The sequence below is a fragment of the Papio anubis genome, chromosome 5 (genome assembly GCF_008728515.1).
Source record: "Papio anubis isolate 15944 chromosome 5, Panubis1.0, whole genome shotgun sequence".
Lineage (NCBI taxonomy): Eukaryota > Metazoa > Chordata > Mammalia > Primates > Cercopithecidae > Papio > Papio anubis.
Window position 1 is genome coordinate 69,585,977 of NC_044980.1, and position 17,789 is coordinate 69,603,765.

General features: G+C 39.4%; 1 protein-coding gene across 8 annotated transcripts in view; it reads left to right on the forward strand.

Moving 5' to 3' along the window:
* The window catches only part of IQGAP2 (IQ motif containing GTPase activating protein 2), a 311,257-nt gene that overhangs the window by 201,105 nt on the left and 92,363 nt on the right, over positions 1–17,789 (forward strand). For 6 of the 8 annotated variants that reach the window (XM_031666244.1, XM_031666249.1, XM_031666245.1 and 3 more), the window contains 3 exons: positions 1,970–2,130; positions 7,672–7,796; positions 12,376–12,539. In XM_031666244.1, coding sequence (XP_031522104.1) covers positions 1,970–2,130; positions 7,672–7,796; positions 12,376–12,539 — 450 coding nt within the window. Of the gene's footprint in view, positions 1–1,969; positions 2,131–7,671; positions 7,797–10,552; positions 10,684–12,375; positions 12,540–17,789 lie in introns of those variants that run through there. The other 2 variants (XM_031666251.1, XM_031666252.1) reach the window with 2 other exon arrangements.

Here is a 17,789-nt window from a genome sequence, read left to right on the forward strand (position 1 = left end):
ATTTAGAGACAAAACCTCTGCAAAAGTATGTATGAATTTAAAATACATAAAAGGATATACACAAAAAAGCTTGGGTGGTAGCATTTGTTTTCTTATTCTTGCTTATTAAGACTTCTGTATTGGCTGGGTGTGGTAGCTCCTGTCTGTAATCTTAGCACTTTGGGAGGCTGAGGCAAGAGGATCACTCAAGGCCAGGAGTTCAAGACCAACCTGGGCAACATAGGCCTCATCTTTACAAAAAAAAAAATAATAATTTAAAAGACTTCCTATGTTTCCTAAATAGAAATATAGTATTTGTAATAAAAGAAAAATAGCTTATTTTCTTAATTTCACTTCGATTCTTCTCTCATTAACATTTTCTTCCACTTCTCTGGCTCTGAAGCTCAAGGCTACTTAGGCTTGAGGACACTTATTCATCCTCAACTGGCCATAGTTAACCTGTGGCTGTCCAGCCCCATTTCTTCTTCCTCTCTCCTTATCCTTTTTGCTGTATACCAATTTAGGTAACCATGGGCAGGTCACTGAAAGAGATAGAGGAAGTGAATTATAAACGAATCCATTCTGCTGATATAATTTGGTACCTTATATATTAAACTTGTATTTAATGTAAGATATTTGAATAAAATTTACTTACATGATCTCCATGGTAACTCCTTCTTCCCATTTGCTTTGGAAGATTAAACTACCCTTTTTTATTCTGAAATCAGTTTGCTGCAAGACTTCTGTGGAGATCCAGAAAGATATAATAATGCATTTTAAGATGAACATTATGTTATATATTAAATAACTATAATATCCTAAATGTAAAATATGTATCAGCTTTTCCTTAGTGATTCTTTTTCATGCTCCTCCTCCTTATGTCCCTTCAATATGATGAAAAAAATATTCCTTTTGAAGTTGGGCCAAGATCATATAAAATGGTTAAATGCAAGAAGATATTAGAGGGAAAGGGTGTTCTGAAATCTAAGACATATTTTTTTGGATAAGCTAAACCCAGATTTTAAATCATATAAAACTGGAGATCTGGCCAGGCGTGGTGGCTCATGCCTGTAATCCCAGCACTTTGGGAGGCTGAGGCAGGCGGATCACCTGAGGCCAGGAGTTCGAGACCAGCCTGGCCAACATGGCAAAACTCTGTCTCTACTAAAAATACAAAAAATTAGCTGGGCATGGTGGTGGGCTCCTGTAAACCCAGCTACTTGGGAGACTGAAGCAGGAGAATCGCTTGAACCGGGGAAGCGGAGGCTACAGTGAGCCTAGATCATGCCATTGCACCCCAGCCTGGGCAACAGGAGCCAAACTCCATCTCAAATAATAATAATAATAAAGCAAACCACACCAAACAAAAAAAAACCTGGAGATCTTTACTTGCTGTACCAAAAGATCACCTCAGACTTCTTCAAATATCTAGACCTGGTAGTGCATTTTAAAATTTCTACCCGATTTATGAAAATGTCACTTAGACTAACTTTTTTTGAATTAAATCAATAGTCTTGGTTTGAAGACCTTGCTTTGTGCTTCAGATTCTAACTTTTGGGTGAAATTCTCCCAACCTTCCCTTAACCCTTAATTCAAACTGGAAATCATTAGCTATGCTAAAATCTTACCTGGCACTCTCAATCAGTGACAATGTTATCTAGTCCTTGGCTTAATTATATGACTGGACTGAGCCTTTAAGCAGCCAGTATAGCTAGGAGTAGGGATCAGCAATGGGAATGCAGATATTTGTGGAATCGTAACTTTCCATTGTAATCAACCCAGTCCCAAAAAATGATCATCTAAGGAAAACCCAGGAGTCATATGCCTATTCTTAAAGCCAGTGGAAAGCAGGTGGCCACGACTCCTCTTTCTGCTGAGCTATCAAGTTCTTTGACTTTTCGTTGTTTGTTGAAATGTGCATTGTAAACCTCCATCAGGCACGTGAGGTGTGTTGTGTGGGGAGCTTATGTTGCCATATGTTTTCCAACAGAACTACTTGGCCCACGAGGAGCTTTTGATTGCTGTGGAAATGTTGTCTGCTGTTGCTTTACTAAACCAGGCCTTGGAAAGCAACGATCTTGTGTCTGTGCAGAATCAACTCAGAAGCCCCACAATAGGCTTAAACAATCTGGACAAGGCATATGTGGAACGGTAAGGAACATTTTCCAAACCTTCTTTCAGTGCAGAAATGCATGTTTGGCAGATCTTACAAGTGAGGAATTTGCCTGTTGGTAGAGAAACCATATACCATGCTCGTGTTTCTTGAAAACTAGTCTGTTTTAAGAGTCCTTCTAATTAGTATCCTTGTTTACAGTATTCCTTTGGGGAAGCAAAAAGAATCAGAAAGTGATCATCCTGTGGCAATTAATAAATGACTGTCCTTGGCAAAGATTATTTGATAGGCTGAAAATAAAGGAACTGTTGGAAACATACCTTTCCTTGGGCATCTTTTAGAAACCGCAGAGTGTAGAAGAGTTGGAAGCAACTTTAATAATCATCCAGTCCAATTATTTTATGTCACTGATGCAGAAACAGAATCTGGAGTTATGGACCTAAAATTGGGCAGTTGGGCCCCAAACTCCACTTTTCTGATTATTAAACCAAAGAAATCCTGAGACCACTGTGGGTCATGGCAGTGGGTAACAACATCCATTTATCTTTCCTTTCATGTTTCTGAAGTGTGCTACCAGATAGTACAACTGATAGCATTATTATAAAACACCATAGCGGATCTAGAGAGAAAATAAAATGGCCAGAATTGGGAGCCAGATGAGAAAGTCGCTGAGACAAAAGCCCCAGTTAAAATGAGTGAATCTTGGATTCTTGTAACCACCAGGGGGAGATGTCTGCACAGATCTTGACAAAAGCTCTTTTCAGATACTGATTTTGGAACTGCTCTAGTAGGCAGGTTGGCTAATTCTCTTGGGTCATGTACAGTTGGAAAGGAAAAACCAGAGATTTATTAGGTTAAACAAATGGTATTTGACCACTTGTCTGTGTAGAGAATAGCCAAGAAGTAATGGAAAAATGTGGGTTCTTGTTTTTAGTCTTTTAGGAGAAGCTAATTCTCTTGTTCTACTTAAATTTGGCCATCTGGTTCATATGACTCCTTTGAGTCTGTTTCCTAGATAATTTATATCTACTTCCACTGTTTCTGTTAATGGCACCATTCTCTCCTGCAAGCTTTGAAACCTGAAGCTCAATTTGAGTTTTCCTCTGCCCTCTTCCCCCACCGTTGTGCTCTAAAAAGCCTGCCGTCAGTAGCCAATCTATGTGCCTTATTTATACCTCTGCAAGACGTTTCCATTTCCCTGCAGCCACCCTCACTTAGATTTCTCACTTTTGCTTCTGTAGTAACCCCTAAATTGGTCATCCTACTTCTTTTCTCTCCCCATTCATTAATCCTTCCTACCTACCAGGTTTTGCCATATTTTCTTAGTGCTGGAGTAGAAGACAGAGCCGGGCAATCCCTTATGAAGCTTACAGGCTAATGGGGCATCTTGGTCAAACAACTGTCCAGACTGTCCCACATATTTAGCATCCCTGACAACTGCCCTCCACATGACAGTAGCCCCTGACTCACCCATTCTGATTATCAAAACTGCCTGCTTCCTCATTTACAAATATCCTTAAAGAAGTGGTCCCATTCTATTTGAAAACCGTATTTATACCTGTAGTTTCCAGCTGGGACCTACAGATGGAGCCTCACAGTTTGAGTGTTCTGTGTGAAAAACTTTTAAAATGTGTTTTGCTTTTTTTTTTTAATTTAAATACGTTCTGGATCTGGAAGACCCAGTACTGACATGGGATTTAAGGGCCCACTTGGGTTCCTGTATTGACACTTGTGTTGGCCCCAAATGATCTTCTACAGCCTTGGCATTTTACTTCCAAAGTCAACATCTTAACTTGGGATCTTGGAAGCCCAGTTTTGCAGATTATCAGGTTTGAGAAACACGGCTCTGTCCAGGGCCTCTCCCCATAGAGTGCAGGTGCTTCATAGCACAAGTGTGCTGTGCATGACCAGCTTGACAAATTCATGCAAAGTCTCTCCCTGTTCACCATGGCTTCTACTCTTGGGGCTGTGTTTGCCCAGAAAGATTCTTTTGTCTAATTCTCACGAAAGTATTGTATGGGTTAACATTAGCCTTGGGCATACACTGTTCCCAGATTAACTGTTCTAAAATGTAGTCCTGTTCATAATTCTCCTGTCTGATTGTTTCTTGTTCTCATCTGAATTAAGAACAGACTTCTCATTCTAAGCATGTTGCTCTGACCTTACCTCCAGCTCCATCCCTACTCGTATTTTGCACTTCAGCCAAGTCCAAGTGTACTTTCTGGTCTGTGTGTTCCTGTGCATGGTCCTCTCACCGTCAGGAACTTGGTACCTTTACCCAGCTCAGCTAAACCCAGTATTGGAGCTTCTGAGCCCTGCCTACCATACATTATGGTCCATGAAGTATATCCATGCTTCTCCCCACCCCAGCATCTGATGTTATCTCTCCTGGGAGGTAGCATGATGCGGTTGGAGGAACATATGTCTTGGAGCCAAAGATATCTGAGTTTGACCCTCCCTAACTAAACCTTTTTCCTTCATCTTTAAAGCATGAAAACAAAAGAAACGAAAGCCCCACTCTGCATTTGCAGAACTGTTTTCAGGATTCAGTGTTTGGTTCAGTGCCTGTCCTAGGGAGGGTGCTCCACCAGTAAGGATTCCCTTCCACTTCTTGCTTCGAATCCCGTTATATCTACTCTTATGGACTCTCTACTTTAATGGCCCTTCCTGTCTCTGCTTTTATACCTTTTTGGAATTTTTGTCGTCTTACCCACTGGTCTGAAAGCATAAAGGCTGCACCTTTTTCCTCCTAATATTCCTGTAGTGCCTGCCACATTTTACATGTAGTAAGTGCCTACAAACATCTGCTGAACTGAATTGGATTACTGATCTTCTCAGAGCTTCCCAGGTCTCTTAGATTAGTAGACTCCTTACTAGTCTGTCCATAAATGAGGTGAAGAGAACTGAGAGAAAGAGTGAGAGGAGGGGACATTTGCCTGTTTGGATAAACTGTTGCATATTTCCCAAAGTTGGCATCTTCAGTACTGGAGAGAAATACTCAATTGGAAAAGCCTGTGGAGCTCTCTTTTGTTACTTTGTAAAATAAATTTTTTTTTTAAAATTATTACACTTTAAGTTCTGGGGTACATGTGCAGAACGTGCAGGTTTATTACATAGGTATACACGTGCCATGGTGGTTTGCTGCACCCATCAACCCGTCATCTACATTAGGTATTTCTCCTAGTGCTATCCCTCCCCTAGCCCCCCATCCCCTGACATGCCTCGGTGTATGTTGTTCCCCTCCCTATGACCACATGTTCTCATTGTTCAACTCCTAATTAAGAGTGAGAACATGCGTTGTTTGGTTTTCTGTCCCTGTGATAGTTTGCTGAGAATGATGGTTTCCAGCTTTATCCTTGTCCCCGCGAAGGACATGAACTCATCCTTTTTTATGGCTGCATAGTTTTCCATGGTGTATATGTGCCACATTTTCTTTATCCAGTCTATCATTGATGGGCATTTGGGTTGGTTCCAAGTCTTTGCTATTGTGAACAGTGCTGTAATAAACATACGTGTGCATGTGTCTTTATAGTAGAATAATTTATAATCCCTTGAGTATATACCCAGTAATGGGATTGCTGGGTCAAATGGTGTTACTTTAAAAAATCTTTTCTCTTTATAGCTTTTGTTCATTTCTTAAAAAATGATGGGTAGTTGTATTTCTTTCTGTGTTTATTTTTAACTTTCCCATTTCACTCCTGTTGGGTCAGCATTTAGACGTTAAGTGTATGGGATGCCCATAAGGACTTTGCGCTTTTAGAGTGGTCTCCGTCTGTGAGGGACACTAACCAGTGCAAGTTAACACTTACCCATTTTGTTATTGCGGTCAGTATTATTATATGTTACTAGTGTATTTCACATCTGCACTTGGTGAGACCTCATTCAGCACCAGACAATAAATTGTTACCACCATTTCCTATTTTTGAATGATGTTTTTCTCTCAAGCTGCTCTCTATGGAAGACACTGGATGTCACCTTGAAGCATGCAGAATTTTGAAAAAGTTTGTCACAACCAAGAAAACGTTTTAGACTTCATATAATGTTTCTTCTTTTAACCTCTGCCATTACTAGATCCCTAGAGACTATTCAGAATTCAAACTGCACAGTGACTCATTGTGTACACAGAAGATTGTTCTTCATTGCCCTGGTGTAAAGACATAAAAGCACACTAGGCCAGACGCGGTGGCTCACGCCTGTAATCCCAGCACTTTGGGAGGCCAAGGCAGGCGGATCACGAGGTCAGGAGATCGAGATCATCCTGGCTAACATGGTGAAACCCTGTCTCTACTAAAAATACAAAAAAAAAATTAGCTGGGCAAGGTGGCAGGCGCCTGTAGTCCCAGATACTTGGGAGGCTGAGGCAGGAGAATGGTGTGAACCCAGGAGGCAGAGCTTGCAGTGAGCCAAGATGGGGCCATTGCACTCCAGCCTGGGCAACACAGCAAGACTCTTCTCAAACAAAAAAAGAAAGAAAGAAAAGCGCACTAAACTATCCAGTTTTATTACTTTTGGCTGGAATAGTTCATGTTAGCCTATGGTTGTAACATTGGTTCTGTGAAAATTGGAAAGTGGGAAAATTGATAATTGAAAAGTAAAAGTTTCTTAATATGTCAGTATGGGTAAGTTTTTCCCTGAAATTTCCCCAGACAGAAAAAAAGTAATTGGAGTGATTGACTAAACTGTATCTTCCAGAGGGCTATGCACAGTGAGAAGGGTCATTGGTCATAAATGATGGGTGAGAGGACCATTTTTAATTTTCATTGTATTTTTTTATGGAGACAGTGTCTCCCTGTATTGCCTAAACTGGTCTTGAACTCCTGGGCTCAAGCGATCCTCTCACTTGAGCCTCCCAAATTGCTGGAATTACAGGTGTGAGCCACCATGCCAGGCCTAAGAGAGATTCTTGAGTATTGGCTAGGAACCTTTGGAGAAATGGGCAGGTGAAAAGGAATTTCAGTATATACTGGTTTAACTCATGTGCCACCTCTTCAGGACAGCATACAGTAAAGATTGTGTTACTCAGCAAGGTTTCCGGATCTGCATTTGCATGTTATCCGATTCCTCAGTGGCATACTAGGCCTCAAGGTGGCTCTATATTAGGGTTGTAGTAGAAAAGGTCTTTTAAAACTTAGATTTTGGAAGGAACAAGAGAAATAATGAAAAGGACCCTTGATAATAGAAAGATTGAGACCCATGGTAACTCTGAATTTGGTCCTGTAACAATCATCTGAAGACTGAGAAGAACCAAGACATACAAAGGGGAGGAAAATTAGTAACTGGGGAAAAGTAATTTCGCAGACTTGAAAGCTTCCAGTTTTGCTTGAGTTAGGTACAAGTTTCGATTTTGAAGAGCTTTCATTAAACAGAATTTGTTCGTAAAAATACTTTAAGAAAACACCATTAGTGCAAGTAAGCTTGGTGTATGTTGACAGATCTACACAAGACAATTTTATTTGCCTTTCTACTCTTTGTCTAACCTCATGACAACTACGTTTGACCATGTGTCACAGTTGAGAAACATAACATAAACAAAGAATGAATGTCTCTGATTAACATCATGATTATTTTCTCTTCCACAGTTATGCAAACACACTACTCTCTGTTAAACTAGAAGTTTTATCCCAAGGACAAGATAACTTAAGCTGGAATGAAATTCAGAATTGTATTGATATGGTTAATGCTCAAATTCAAGAAGAAAATGACCGTAAGTATAAGACACTTGCCTTCTCTAGCATAGTGAGAGAAGAAGGTATCTGGACAACTTAGTTTTCTAGATTAGGGCTTTAAGTTTTTACTCAAGGAACTTTGTGAGAGCACACTCCGCTAATATGCATACCTTTATTTATATGTAGATTTTATGCCTATACCACTGTACCAATATATTATAAACATTACAAAGCCTACACAAGAATTCATAATAGAATAAAATACACAGGTAAAAGGCCTGATATATTCTGGTTATTTGTACTTCAGAGACAGCTAAATAACTCATATTTTTAAGCACCCAATTTTATTTTGATCTTTTATTTGGGCATTTTTTTCCCTGAAATATGACACGATATTTCTGCCCCACAAATGGAGAAATTGGAACATAATCTAACTGCTGCTTAATGATCACAAATCATGGTGATTTGCTGTGTTTCTAGAAATTATAAGCTGCCAGCGTGAAAGCATACCAACCTCGAGAAGATATACCCTGAAACATGCTTTCTTGAATGTCAGCCTGCTGCTTTATCATTTGCATCTTGCTTATGAAAATAGAGTGAAGAATGAGGAGCTATGTAGCTTCTGCAGTCCATACATTCACTGCTTTTCTGTAGTATGCATTACCAACTTCAAGCTTCGAGCTGTGTTTTCCACCATGAAAACAAAGCAACACCATCTTCTGTGGCTTATGAGCTTTTCACTTGTCAGCAACAGTGGATGGGTGTTGCTAAAATCATTGATCTCTCCTCCACCTTCCAGCTTTGACTTTTCTAACTCATTTGCCCCAAGCTTGAGGGCAGATACTTCTCTCACATCTTATTAAGTTTTATTCTAGTGTGTTTGGGTAAGGTCTTAGGTCTGGTCTTCTAATGCTGTATTTAACTTAGGAATACTAAGATCACTCTTGAAATAAAACATATGACTTTGTTATTTAATTGCATTTGCAAAGTTTTCTTCTTTTTCTTTGCTATTTCCTGTGAGCACTGGGCCAAAAGTCAAGGCCAGTTTTGGTTCTTGTTTTTTAAACATATTCTCACTTTAAGCCCCTACTGTAAAACACGATCCAGGTGTGCTACCCTATATAAGGTACCACGGATGTACCACTGTTACACTGATCCCTGGACACTTCCATTTTGTCCTTTTCAAGTTGTTCACAAATCTAAATTTCTTTTGGGATGGCACAGCTTCCTGTTGCCTCTACATTTCCTTTCAGTGAAGCGTTTAAAATCTCTGCAATCAGACAGCTTGCTCACAGCCCACTTAGCTCTTTTCTGACACTTGGCTCAGGAGTTTATGGTTCTTGCCAGACATTAGTCAAGACGCAAGCTGTAATTTGAGCAGATGTTCAACATTATCAGGCGGGGGTTGGGGGACCACTACTGCTCCTAGTGTCCTGCTACAGAGCTCAGTCCCCCAGCCTTCTGCCCTTCTCCACAACCTCTGTCTTACTCCTCTGAATCTCCTTCAGCAGTGGTTTGGTTGCTATGGCAACTGCCACCCAAGAAGTAGGACTCCTTTCTTTTGGTAGGCAAAACAAAGACTCACGTCCCATCTTTGCTTTCTAACTTTTTCCCCAATTCTTGGCAATACCCATGCTTCAGTTCTGCTTTGGTTATTTCTGTATGTGCTGCTTACACAAGTGAAGGTATGTTAGGTCTTAGCGCTGAAAGACTGTAGAGTTGACATTGATTAAAAGGGGGAAAATGCCATTTTTGTTCTTGATTATCAAATAGAGCCTTTGCTTTATTTGATTACTGGGGGAAGAAAACAAGTAACATTTGCGTAATTTAGAGAATTGTAAGTAGATATTATTTTTAAGCAAAAAATCTCATTTGATTGCTGTGGCTTTTATCTATCAAGGTAACAGCACTATTAAGTTATTCTCCCTAGAACATTTCACACAGCTGCTATAACACTTCTGTTAAGTATCTTGTCAAAAAGGACATATGCCATAACCAGCAAAGGTATTTCAGACATTAATATTTCCTTTCTGGAATTTAGGAACTTTAATACAGAGTATTTAATTTATCTGTGTTTTGGTTTTATTTTTTCTTTTGTCAAATTAGTTCCTGAAGTATTGAGTTTGGTATCATGTTTAGGCAATTGCTCAAAAATCTAAAATTTCTAAAATACACCATTGTAACCAGGCAGGAATTGATCAGTGTAGTAATTAAGTCATCTGAAGAGCTGAGAATTTTTCATGGACGTTTTGAAGGTGCATTACTTTTGCCTCCCCACCTTATTCTTGCCACATGCTCTGAGCTCTAATTCCATATCTGAGTTGTGATGGAGGTAAGCGCTAATGGAAAAAGAGAAATATAGAAGGTGAATTTAATGGAGAAGCTAGCTGCTGAATGCATTTCCTCAGGCTCTGTTGATTTCTTACTGAAAAGTTTGCTTTTCCCAGTAGAGGCATCAAGGAGCATTATTTTAACCATATAGCCTACATCAGGAAGTTTTCTTCTTTGAGTTTTTGCTCTTTAAATTTGTTAGGTACAATTCTGCGTAGGTTACCTCATCTGCTGCCTCAAATACATGAACTCTAAAAGAACGCCCACTCTCTTGTGGACTAGAATGTTATCGTAACACGTGTTGATACAAAGAAGTGGACCATGGGCTGAGTGAAGCTCAGCAATCTTTGTTCAAATAGGATTTGTCTTTTATTTATAAACACAGGAAGTGATGCACATGTTCCCAGAGGGCTTCTGGGTAATCTTTCAGCTCCTATGATATCATTCACTATGACCTCAGCAGCTTGTATTCTTAGAAACGCAGCAGACAACAACTTTAGCAGGTGATTTCAATCAAGTCAGCTGAAATGCACTCATTTCCAGGTGATCGGCCTTGGTTCTGTTAAGACCATTTTTGGATGGGGTGTTTTAAAGGTATTTAGAACAGCTTACCCAAGGGGGGTGACCACAGAATGGCACTAAATATTCCATGCACTCCAGTTTATAAATCCTACAGGGTAAAACGAGAGTACCTTGTATGTAGATAATACTTAGACTTTCCAGAGTTCTCTCAATATTTACAGATAGTATAACTTGCACATTAGAGAAATACTTTTGCTTTTTCTTCAAACATATTTAAGTATTATAGTCTGGAATGATTTCTAGGAGTTTTAGATGCTTTTATTCTTCTTACAGGTCAATCTTTTCATTCTTAACAAAGTGGTGGTTATGGGCTCATCTATTCAAGAAATATTTAGCTAAATATTTTACCTTTACTTGAATGTCAAGCTAGAGATACTTTTTTTTAAAAGTGAGAAGTACTCATTCTATTTCATGGCATGTCACATTTGTGAAGTGACTGGTGATCATTTTAGAGGAAATCTAATGGAAAAAATGAGAAATGTGAAGTTTGACCTTAAAAATGCTAATATTCTAAGCTTATTGTTCATTAATATCTAGTTTCTTTAACAGTCCTTGTCCATCAGGACTAATCTAGGAAGCAAAAGCCCCTTGACAGTGTGTGTATATGTGTTATATATGTGTGTGTCTATCTAAATGCATATTTTTTATGAATGGATAATAGTTTATTTTTTAATAATAAGGTGTTGAGAAGTAACCTCCAGATAGATCCATTTCATTAGAATTGCAAAAACTTTTCAGGTTTCATAGTTTGACTTCTGTGCTTTTCATTTGTGAACCCTATAGTCAGTATCTCTCTCTCTCTCTCTGTGTGTGTGTGTGTGTGTGTGTGTGTGTGTGTGTGTATATATATATATATATTTTTTTTTTTTTTTTTTTTTTGGCTTGGGGGACAGAGTTTTACTCCTGGATTCAAGCGATTCTCCTGCCTCAGCCTCCCAAGTAGCTGGGACTTGAATAGACATTTCATTTCTTTAAAGACGATGTACGAAGGGAAAATAAACACATGAAAAGATGCTCAAAACCATTAGTCACTAGAAAAATGCAAATCCAAACCACAATATGATACCACTTCACACCCACTAGGATGACTGTAATAAAAAAGACAATAAGAAGTGTTGGTCCGAATGTAGAGAGCTACTCAGGAGGCTGAGGCACAAGAATCTCTTGAACACGGGAGGCGGAGGTGGCAGTGAGCCGAGATCATGCCACTGCACTCCAGCCTGGGGGACAGAGCAAGACTCTCTCAAAAAAAAAAAAAACCCAGCAACTGGGACCTTGATAGAAGTCACATTGAATCTGTAGATCAATTTAAGAGGTATTTCCATCTTAACAATATTAAATCTTCCAATTCATGAACATGGGCTATCTTTTCATTTATTTAAGTTGTCTTTAAGTTATTTCCCATGGTGTTTTATAGTTTTCAGTGTACATGTCTTATGTTTCTTTCATTAAATTATATCTAAATATTTATTCTATTTATAGTTATAATGTATTTGTAGTTGCACTCTATTATGAATTGAATGTGTTCTTAATTTTATTTTCAGATTGCTTATTATGAGTGTATAGAAACATAATTGGTTTTGTGCCTGGATCTTGCATCCTACAACCTTGCTATACTAGTTTATTAGCCTTTTGCAATAGGTGATACTAGAGAAGTTATAATATACTGTGACTTAAAAGGAAAACTGCTTCTTCATTTTCTAGGAGTTGTAGCTGTAGGGTACATCAATGAAGCTATTGATGAAGGGAATCCTTTGAGGACTTTAGAAACTTTGCTCCTACCTACTGCGAATATTAGTGATGTGGACCCAGCCCATGCCCAGCACTACCAGGATGTTTTATACCGTGCTAAATCACAGAAACTTGGAGTAAGTTTTAGTATATCTGTTTCTTTTAAATTTTACAGGCTGGGTGGCAGGGGGAGGGAAGGAGGAGGATTTGACCCATTTACGTTAAATCTCATGAACTTCTTGTCCCAACAATTACCCATGAATCAGAATGGAAATAATAGAGCTGTTATTTTCCTGGTACCAAACATTAGGGGGAAACCAGCTCCAGAGCTATTTATTGCTTTAATTCTTTGACTAAAAACTCAGTTGTAGGTGAGTTCTTGTTCAGAGTTCAATTCATTGACTATTTCCTTAGTAGATACTACGTGCACAGTTCAGTCCATAGCTTCTGGTAGAGAAGATGGGGATACAGAGGGACACATAATACCATTTGAATGTTCTCTGACCTTATCTTCAAAATGCTTAGAAACTGATTGAGGCAGTAGACATCGTCACATGGAACAGATAAGTAATTGTAAAGATAAGCGTGTGCAAAGTGTCAAATAGAGAGATACACAGATTGATTCACTGATGTTGGAGATTGTCAGGGACTAGAATCCTAAGAGAAGTTGGTGTGGAGGTAGAGCAGAAGCTGTCCTCTTGAAGACTAGTGGCTTTTTCTGAGTACAGAGCTTGTACCGCTATTATAAGGAGCCCCGCAAAGACTGGCCTCTGTGATAAGGCCAGTGGGCTGAGTGGTGAGGCTGATGTGATCTGTCACCTAAGAGTGGGAGTGATGCCACCTGGGACCTAGCCACTTATGGCTGCCATGTCTTCAGGTGCAAACCCAACTGAAAAGGTGGTTGTCTCCTCTGTCTAGGTCTTTAGAACCTAGGAACTGCCTCATTCGAAACAGGAAAAACATCCTTGGTTAATGCAAACATTTATTGAGAACCTACTATTTGTCAGGCATGATATTAGATACTCATGTATATCATCTCATTTAATCATCACAACAATTCATAACAGCCTTCTGAACCATTTTGCCATCATTATTGCCATCTTACACATAATGAAGCCAAGATTAAGTAACTTGTTGAAAGCTATCTAAAACATGACTGGGCACAGTGGCTCATACCTGTAATCCCAGCATTTTGGGAAGCCAAGGCAGGTGGATCATTTGAGGCCAGGAGTTCGAGACCAACCTGGCAGACATGGCGAAACTCCATCTCTACTTAAAAAAATAAAATAAAATAAATACAAAATTAGCCAGGTGTGGTGGCCCACACTTATAATCCCAACTACTTGGGAGGTTGAGGCGCAAGAATCTCTTGAATCAAGGAGGTAGAGGTTGCAGCGAGCCAAGATCGCACCATTGCACTCCAACCTGGGCGACAGAGCAAGCCTCTGTCTCAAAATAAATAAATTAAATTAAATAAAACAAAATTAAAGCTATCTAAAAGGTAATTAGTCCTGAGACGACATACAGCTCAGGTCTGTCTGATTCAGAAACATAGTAATTACGTATTATGGCAGATGGGAAAAGATGTTTATTGCAGCGTCGTTTGCAATAACAAAACATGAAAGCAACCTAAATGTTGTTAAGCAAAAAAAAAAAAATCACGCTGCGATGTGCACATAAATGAATATAGACTTGTGTGTGTGTTGGGGGAGGGGCACACACACTCCTCTGTGTGTCTAAAATATTTCCAGAGGGAGGATACCTTCTGGAAGGTGAACTAGAAGGCTAGTATGGGTGGGAGATTTCTTTTTCACTCTGTTTTTGTACTGCTTGGATTTTTAATTTTTTTAAGGAGTGTATGTATTAAATCATTACTGTTTCTAAACTTTTAAAAACCAATGTAAATCCTATCCTCACTACTCCACTGCCTCATTGAAGGCAGGAGAAAGTTATCCCCCATGGTAGCCCCCTCTGCACTGCCAGCCTTCCGACAGGAACGTCAGTGGCATTGCCTGACCCTCCTCGCTTTGCCAAGCGCCCCCACTCACATCAGTCTTTCTCATTTAAGCCTCATACCACCTGTGGAATGGGTGCTGTCTCGTCAGATGTGAATGAGCCTGAGGCTCGGGGCGGACGCCTGGCCAAGGTACAGCCAGTGAGTGGGAGAGTGAGGACTCATACACAAGCCTGGAGTCCATACATCCCAGGAGGAGGAGAGTGGGCCTTCACCTTGGTGTTTCCATTGAGGTGGCTGTGGCCATGACACATGGTAAACTTATAATCATTGGAAGACAAAATTATTTGCTTTGAAGATAGACATCAAATCCTGGCTTTGCCACAAATTGGTTATGTGATCTCGGTCAAGTCACCAAATCTCTATATGCTTATTTTTGCATGTATAAAACTGGAATAATAGTACCTGTCTTATAGGATTATGGTGAGGGTTCAATGAGAATATACAATATGTAAATATAATATATATCAATATATAACTATAGGTACTATTAATGAAGAATATGTGCACATGTTTGTGTAGCTATAGCATTTAGCATGGAGCCTGGCACCAAAAAAAGGGCTTACATAATGTAGCTAGTATTATTGTGCACACCTATGGTTGCCTCCCAAGTAAGAGGTGAGTGATCTCAAGGTTCTTTTTTTTTTTTTTGAGACAGAGTCACGATCAGTCACCCAGGCTGGAGTGCAATGATGCCATATCAGCTCACTGAAACCTCCACCTCCCAGGTTCAACCAATTCTCCTGCCTCAGCCTCCCGAGTAGCAGGGACTACAGGCACCCACCATCATGCCCAGCTAATTTTTGTATTTGTAGAGACGAGGTTTCACCATGTTGGTCAGGTTGGTCTTGAACTCTTGACCTCAGGTTATCCACCTGCCTCAGCCTCCCAAAGTTCTGGGATTACAGGTGTGAGCCACAGCACCTGGCCTCAAGGTTCTTACTAGATGTAGGGTCTGCTCTGTTCACACACCAAAGTTGGGGTCTTCTGAGGACAAATAGAGACAGACCTGGGTCCCTGTCTGCCCACAGCCACATGGGGGTTTGTCTTTGAGGTGAGCCTGACTCCACAAACCCAAGGCCTTTCATAGGCAGGCAGTATAGGTCCCTTCTAGATGGAGCATTCCAGTCTAGATTGAGATGGAACTCCACAGGAGTCCTTTGAAAGAAGGCTTTGAGTGCCCACACCATGCCAGCTCTGTGTCAGGCATCCTTTCTAGGTGCAGAAGCGGTAGCTTTCATGGTGTGATTAGAGCATTAATATGGAGCCTAGGGATCTGCGTTCTAGTTCAGGCATTAAACCAGTTAGACTATATAATTAGAGGTTTGAAATATACTGGCGATTACTAACAGATTTAAACAGATTTAAAATACTGCAGGTCCAAGCAATAAATCATATTTGGTTAAATTCCTGTTTTTAAGTAGTTTTCTTTCTCTGTTCATTGACTTTGAAACTTTCTTTTCTCAGCCTGTTCTTTTTTCTTGGAAAAATCCAAATTCTGTTGTTTGGCAATGTTGTCTTTAATGTCCTTGTTTTTCCCCTCTCCTTTTTTTTTTTTTTGGAGACGGGATCTTGCTATGATGCCCAGGCTGGTCTCAAACTCCTGGGCTCAAGTGATCCTCCCACCTCAGCCTCTCAAGTAGCGGGGATTATAGGCACAAGCCACCACATTCAGCATCCTCTACTGGTTTGATTCCTAGAAGTTTCCAGTTGTGTGTTTATGAAGGTATTTCTGTGCCTTGTCTTCCCAAGGTCTGGCCTTGGAAAATAATAGAAGAAAATTATATTGCTGATATTATCAGTATAAAGTAAAAGTGTGCCAAAGCATACAGCCATTAAAGAACACAATGGATAACATCTTCATAGAATGGATGCCCAATTTTATCAAAGATGGAGGACAGTGATGGAAGTTGGTGAGGATTCTTGGTCCTCTTTAGCAGTATTTCAAGTATAACCTTGTGTAGCCACCAAATTCCTGTTGCCTCTTGGAAAGAGACTTGAGTAATGGTCATGTTGACTTTAACACGTTTTCTATGTCTGTTCACTGGGTTGTGTGCTATTCTACAATTGAAGGTTTTGCTTGTGAACATATGAATTATATACTCCACCAAAAAGCTCTGTTTTGCTCCTTGTATATACCATAAAAACTGCGTGCTTTTAATGAATATTGCTGTATTTTTTCCCTAGGTAAAACTGTTGTAATTGATGACTTAATTTTCAGAAGTCAGTTCCTTCCATTTAAGTTTTTATCTTCTTAAAACTTACTTTAGATTTGTTTTTCATTCTCACTTTAGTGTTTACCTGAGTTTTGCTCTTCGCATAACCACACACATATTATAAAGGGCCTTCATGTGGAAGCTTTTTACTTAAGTCCAATGAAATAGAAAACTCTGCACATTTAAAAATATACATTTAAAATTGTTTTTTATTGTTTTATTGGGCAGTACGAAATACAGTCAAGGCAGATTCCTACAGACTTGTAAATTCATCTCAGCAGTCCCTTATGCTTAAAGTTTGCTCAACCCCATTTATATTCACTACTACCATTCACTCTTTACCACTAATATCTTCCCTGCTGTCTAATCACTAATATCTTCCCTCCTGTCTAATCACTGAGTTAAGGGAAAAATAGTCATTTACTTACAGAAATATAATGGGTATTAATAACAAAATTCCATTTCCCAATTAAAAGCTATGTCAAAGAAAAAAAACAGTAGAGGCATTATTTAAAACTTCTAAATGGCCTTGTGAGTATAGTCTTAGTTTAGCTTCCTTATTTTTTTGTATGCCCAACCTGAAATGACATCATCCCATATCATCACAGTATGTTGCTTTTTCAGTATGAAGTTAATGGGCTTTCCTGCTGTTTAACTGCTTTGAGATTTTAAAAATGCATTCAGCTACATAGTATTCAAAGCATGGAGCTGGGCGCCACAAAGATTTGGGCCTGGCATCACCCAGAAGCTCAAGGAAGGGAGCGGATGAGCACTTTCTCCATTATACATAGTACTTGATTGTTCATGGAATACAAATTTAAATATAAATGAACTATATATAAATGCCATAATAAAAAGTATACGAAAGTGCTTTGGAAGTACAGATAAGAAAAGTGACACTTCTAGCCTGAGAATCAGGGAAGAATGCTCCTTCGAGGACTTGAAAGAAAAAATGGACAGAATTAAGGCAAAGACGTGAGGACTAGCTTTTCAGTCTGAGGCAGAGTGGAGATCGAGCACAGCAAGAGGTTTGGTTGGTGCCTATATCACAAACAAGGTTTAACAGGAAGTTGGATTAGCAATTGAGCCTTAAATGCCAGGCTAAAGATTTATGATTTATTATAGAAGCAGTGGAGTTAGTGGAGACGTTTTAGTGA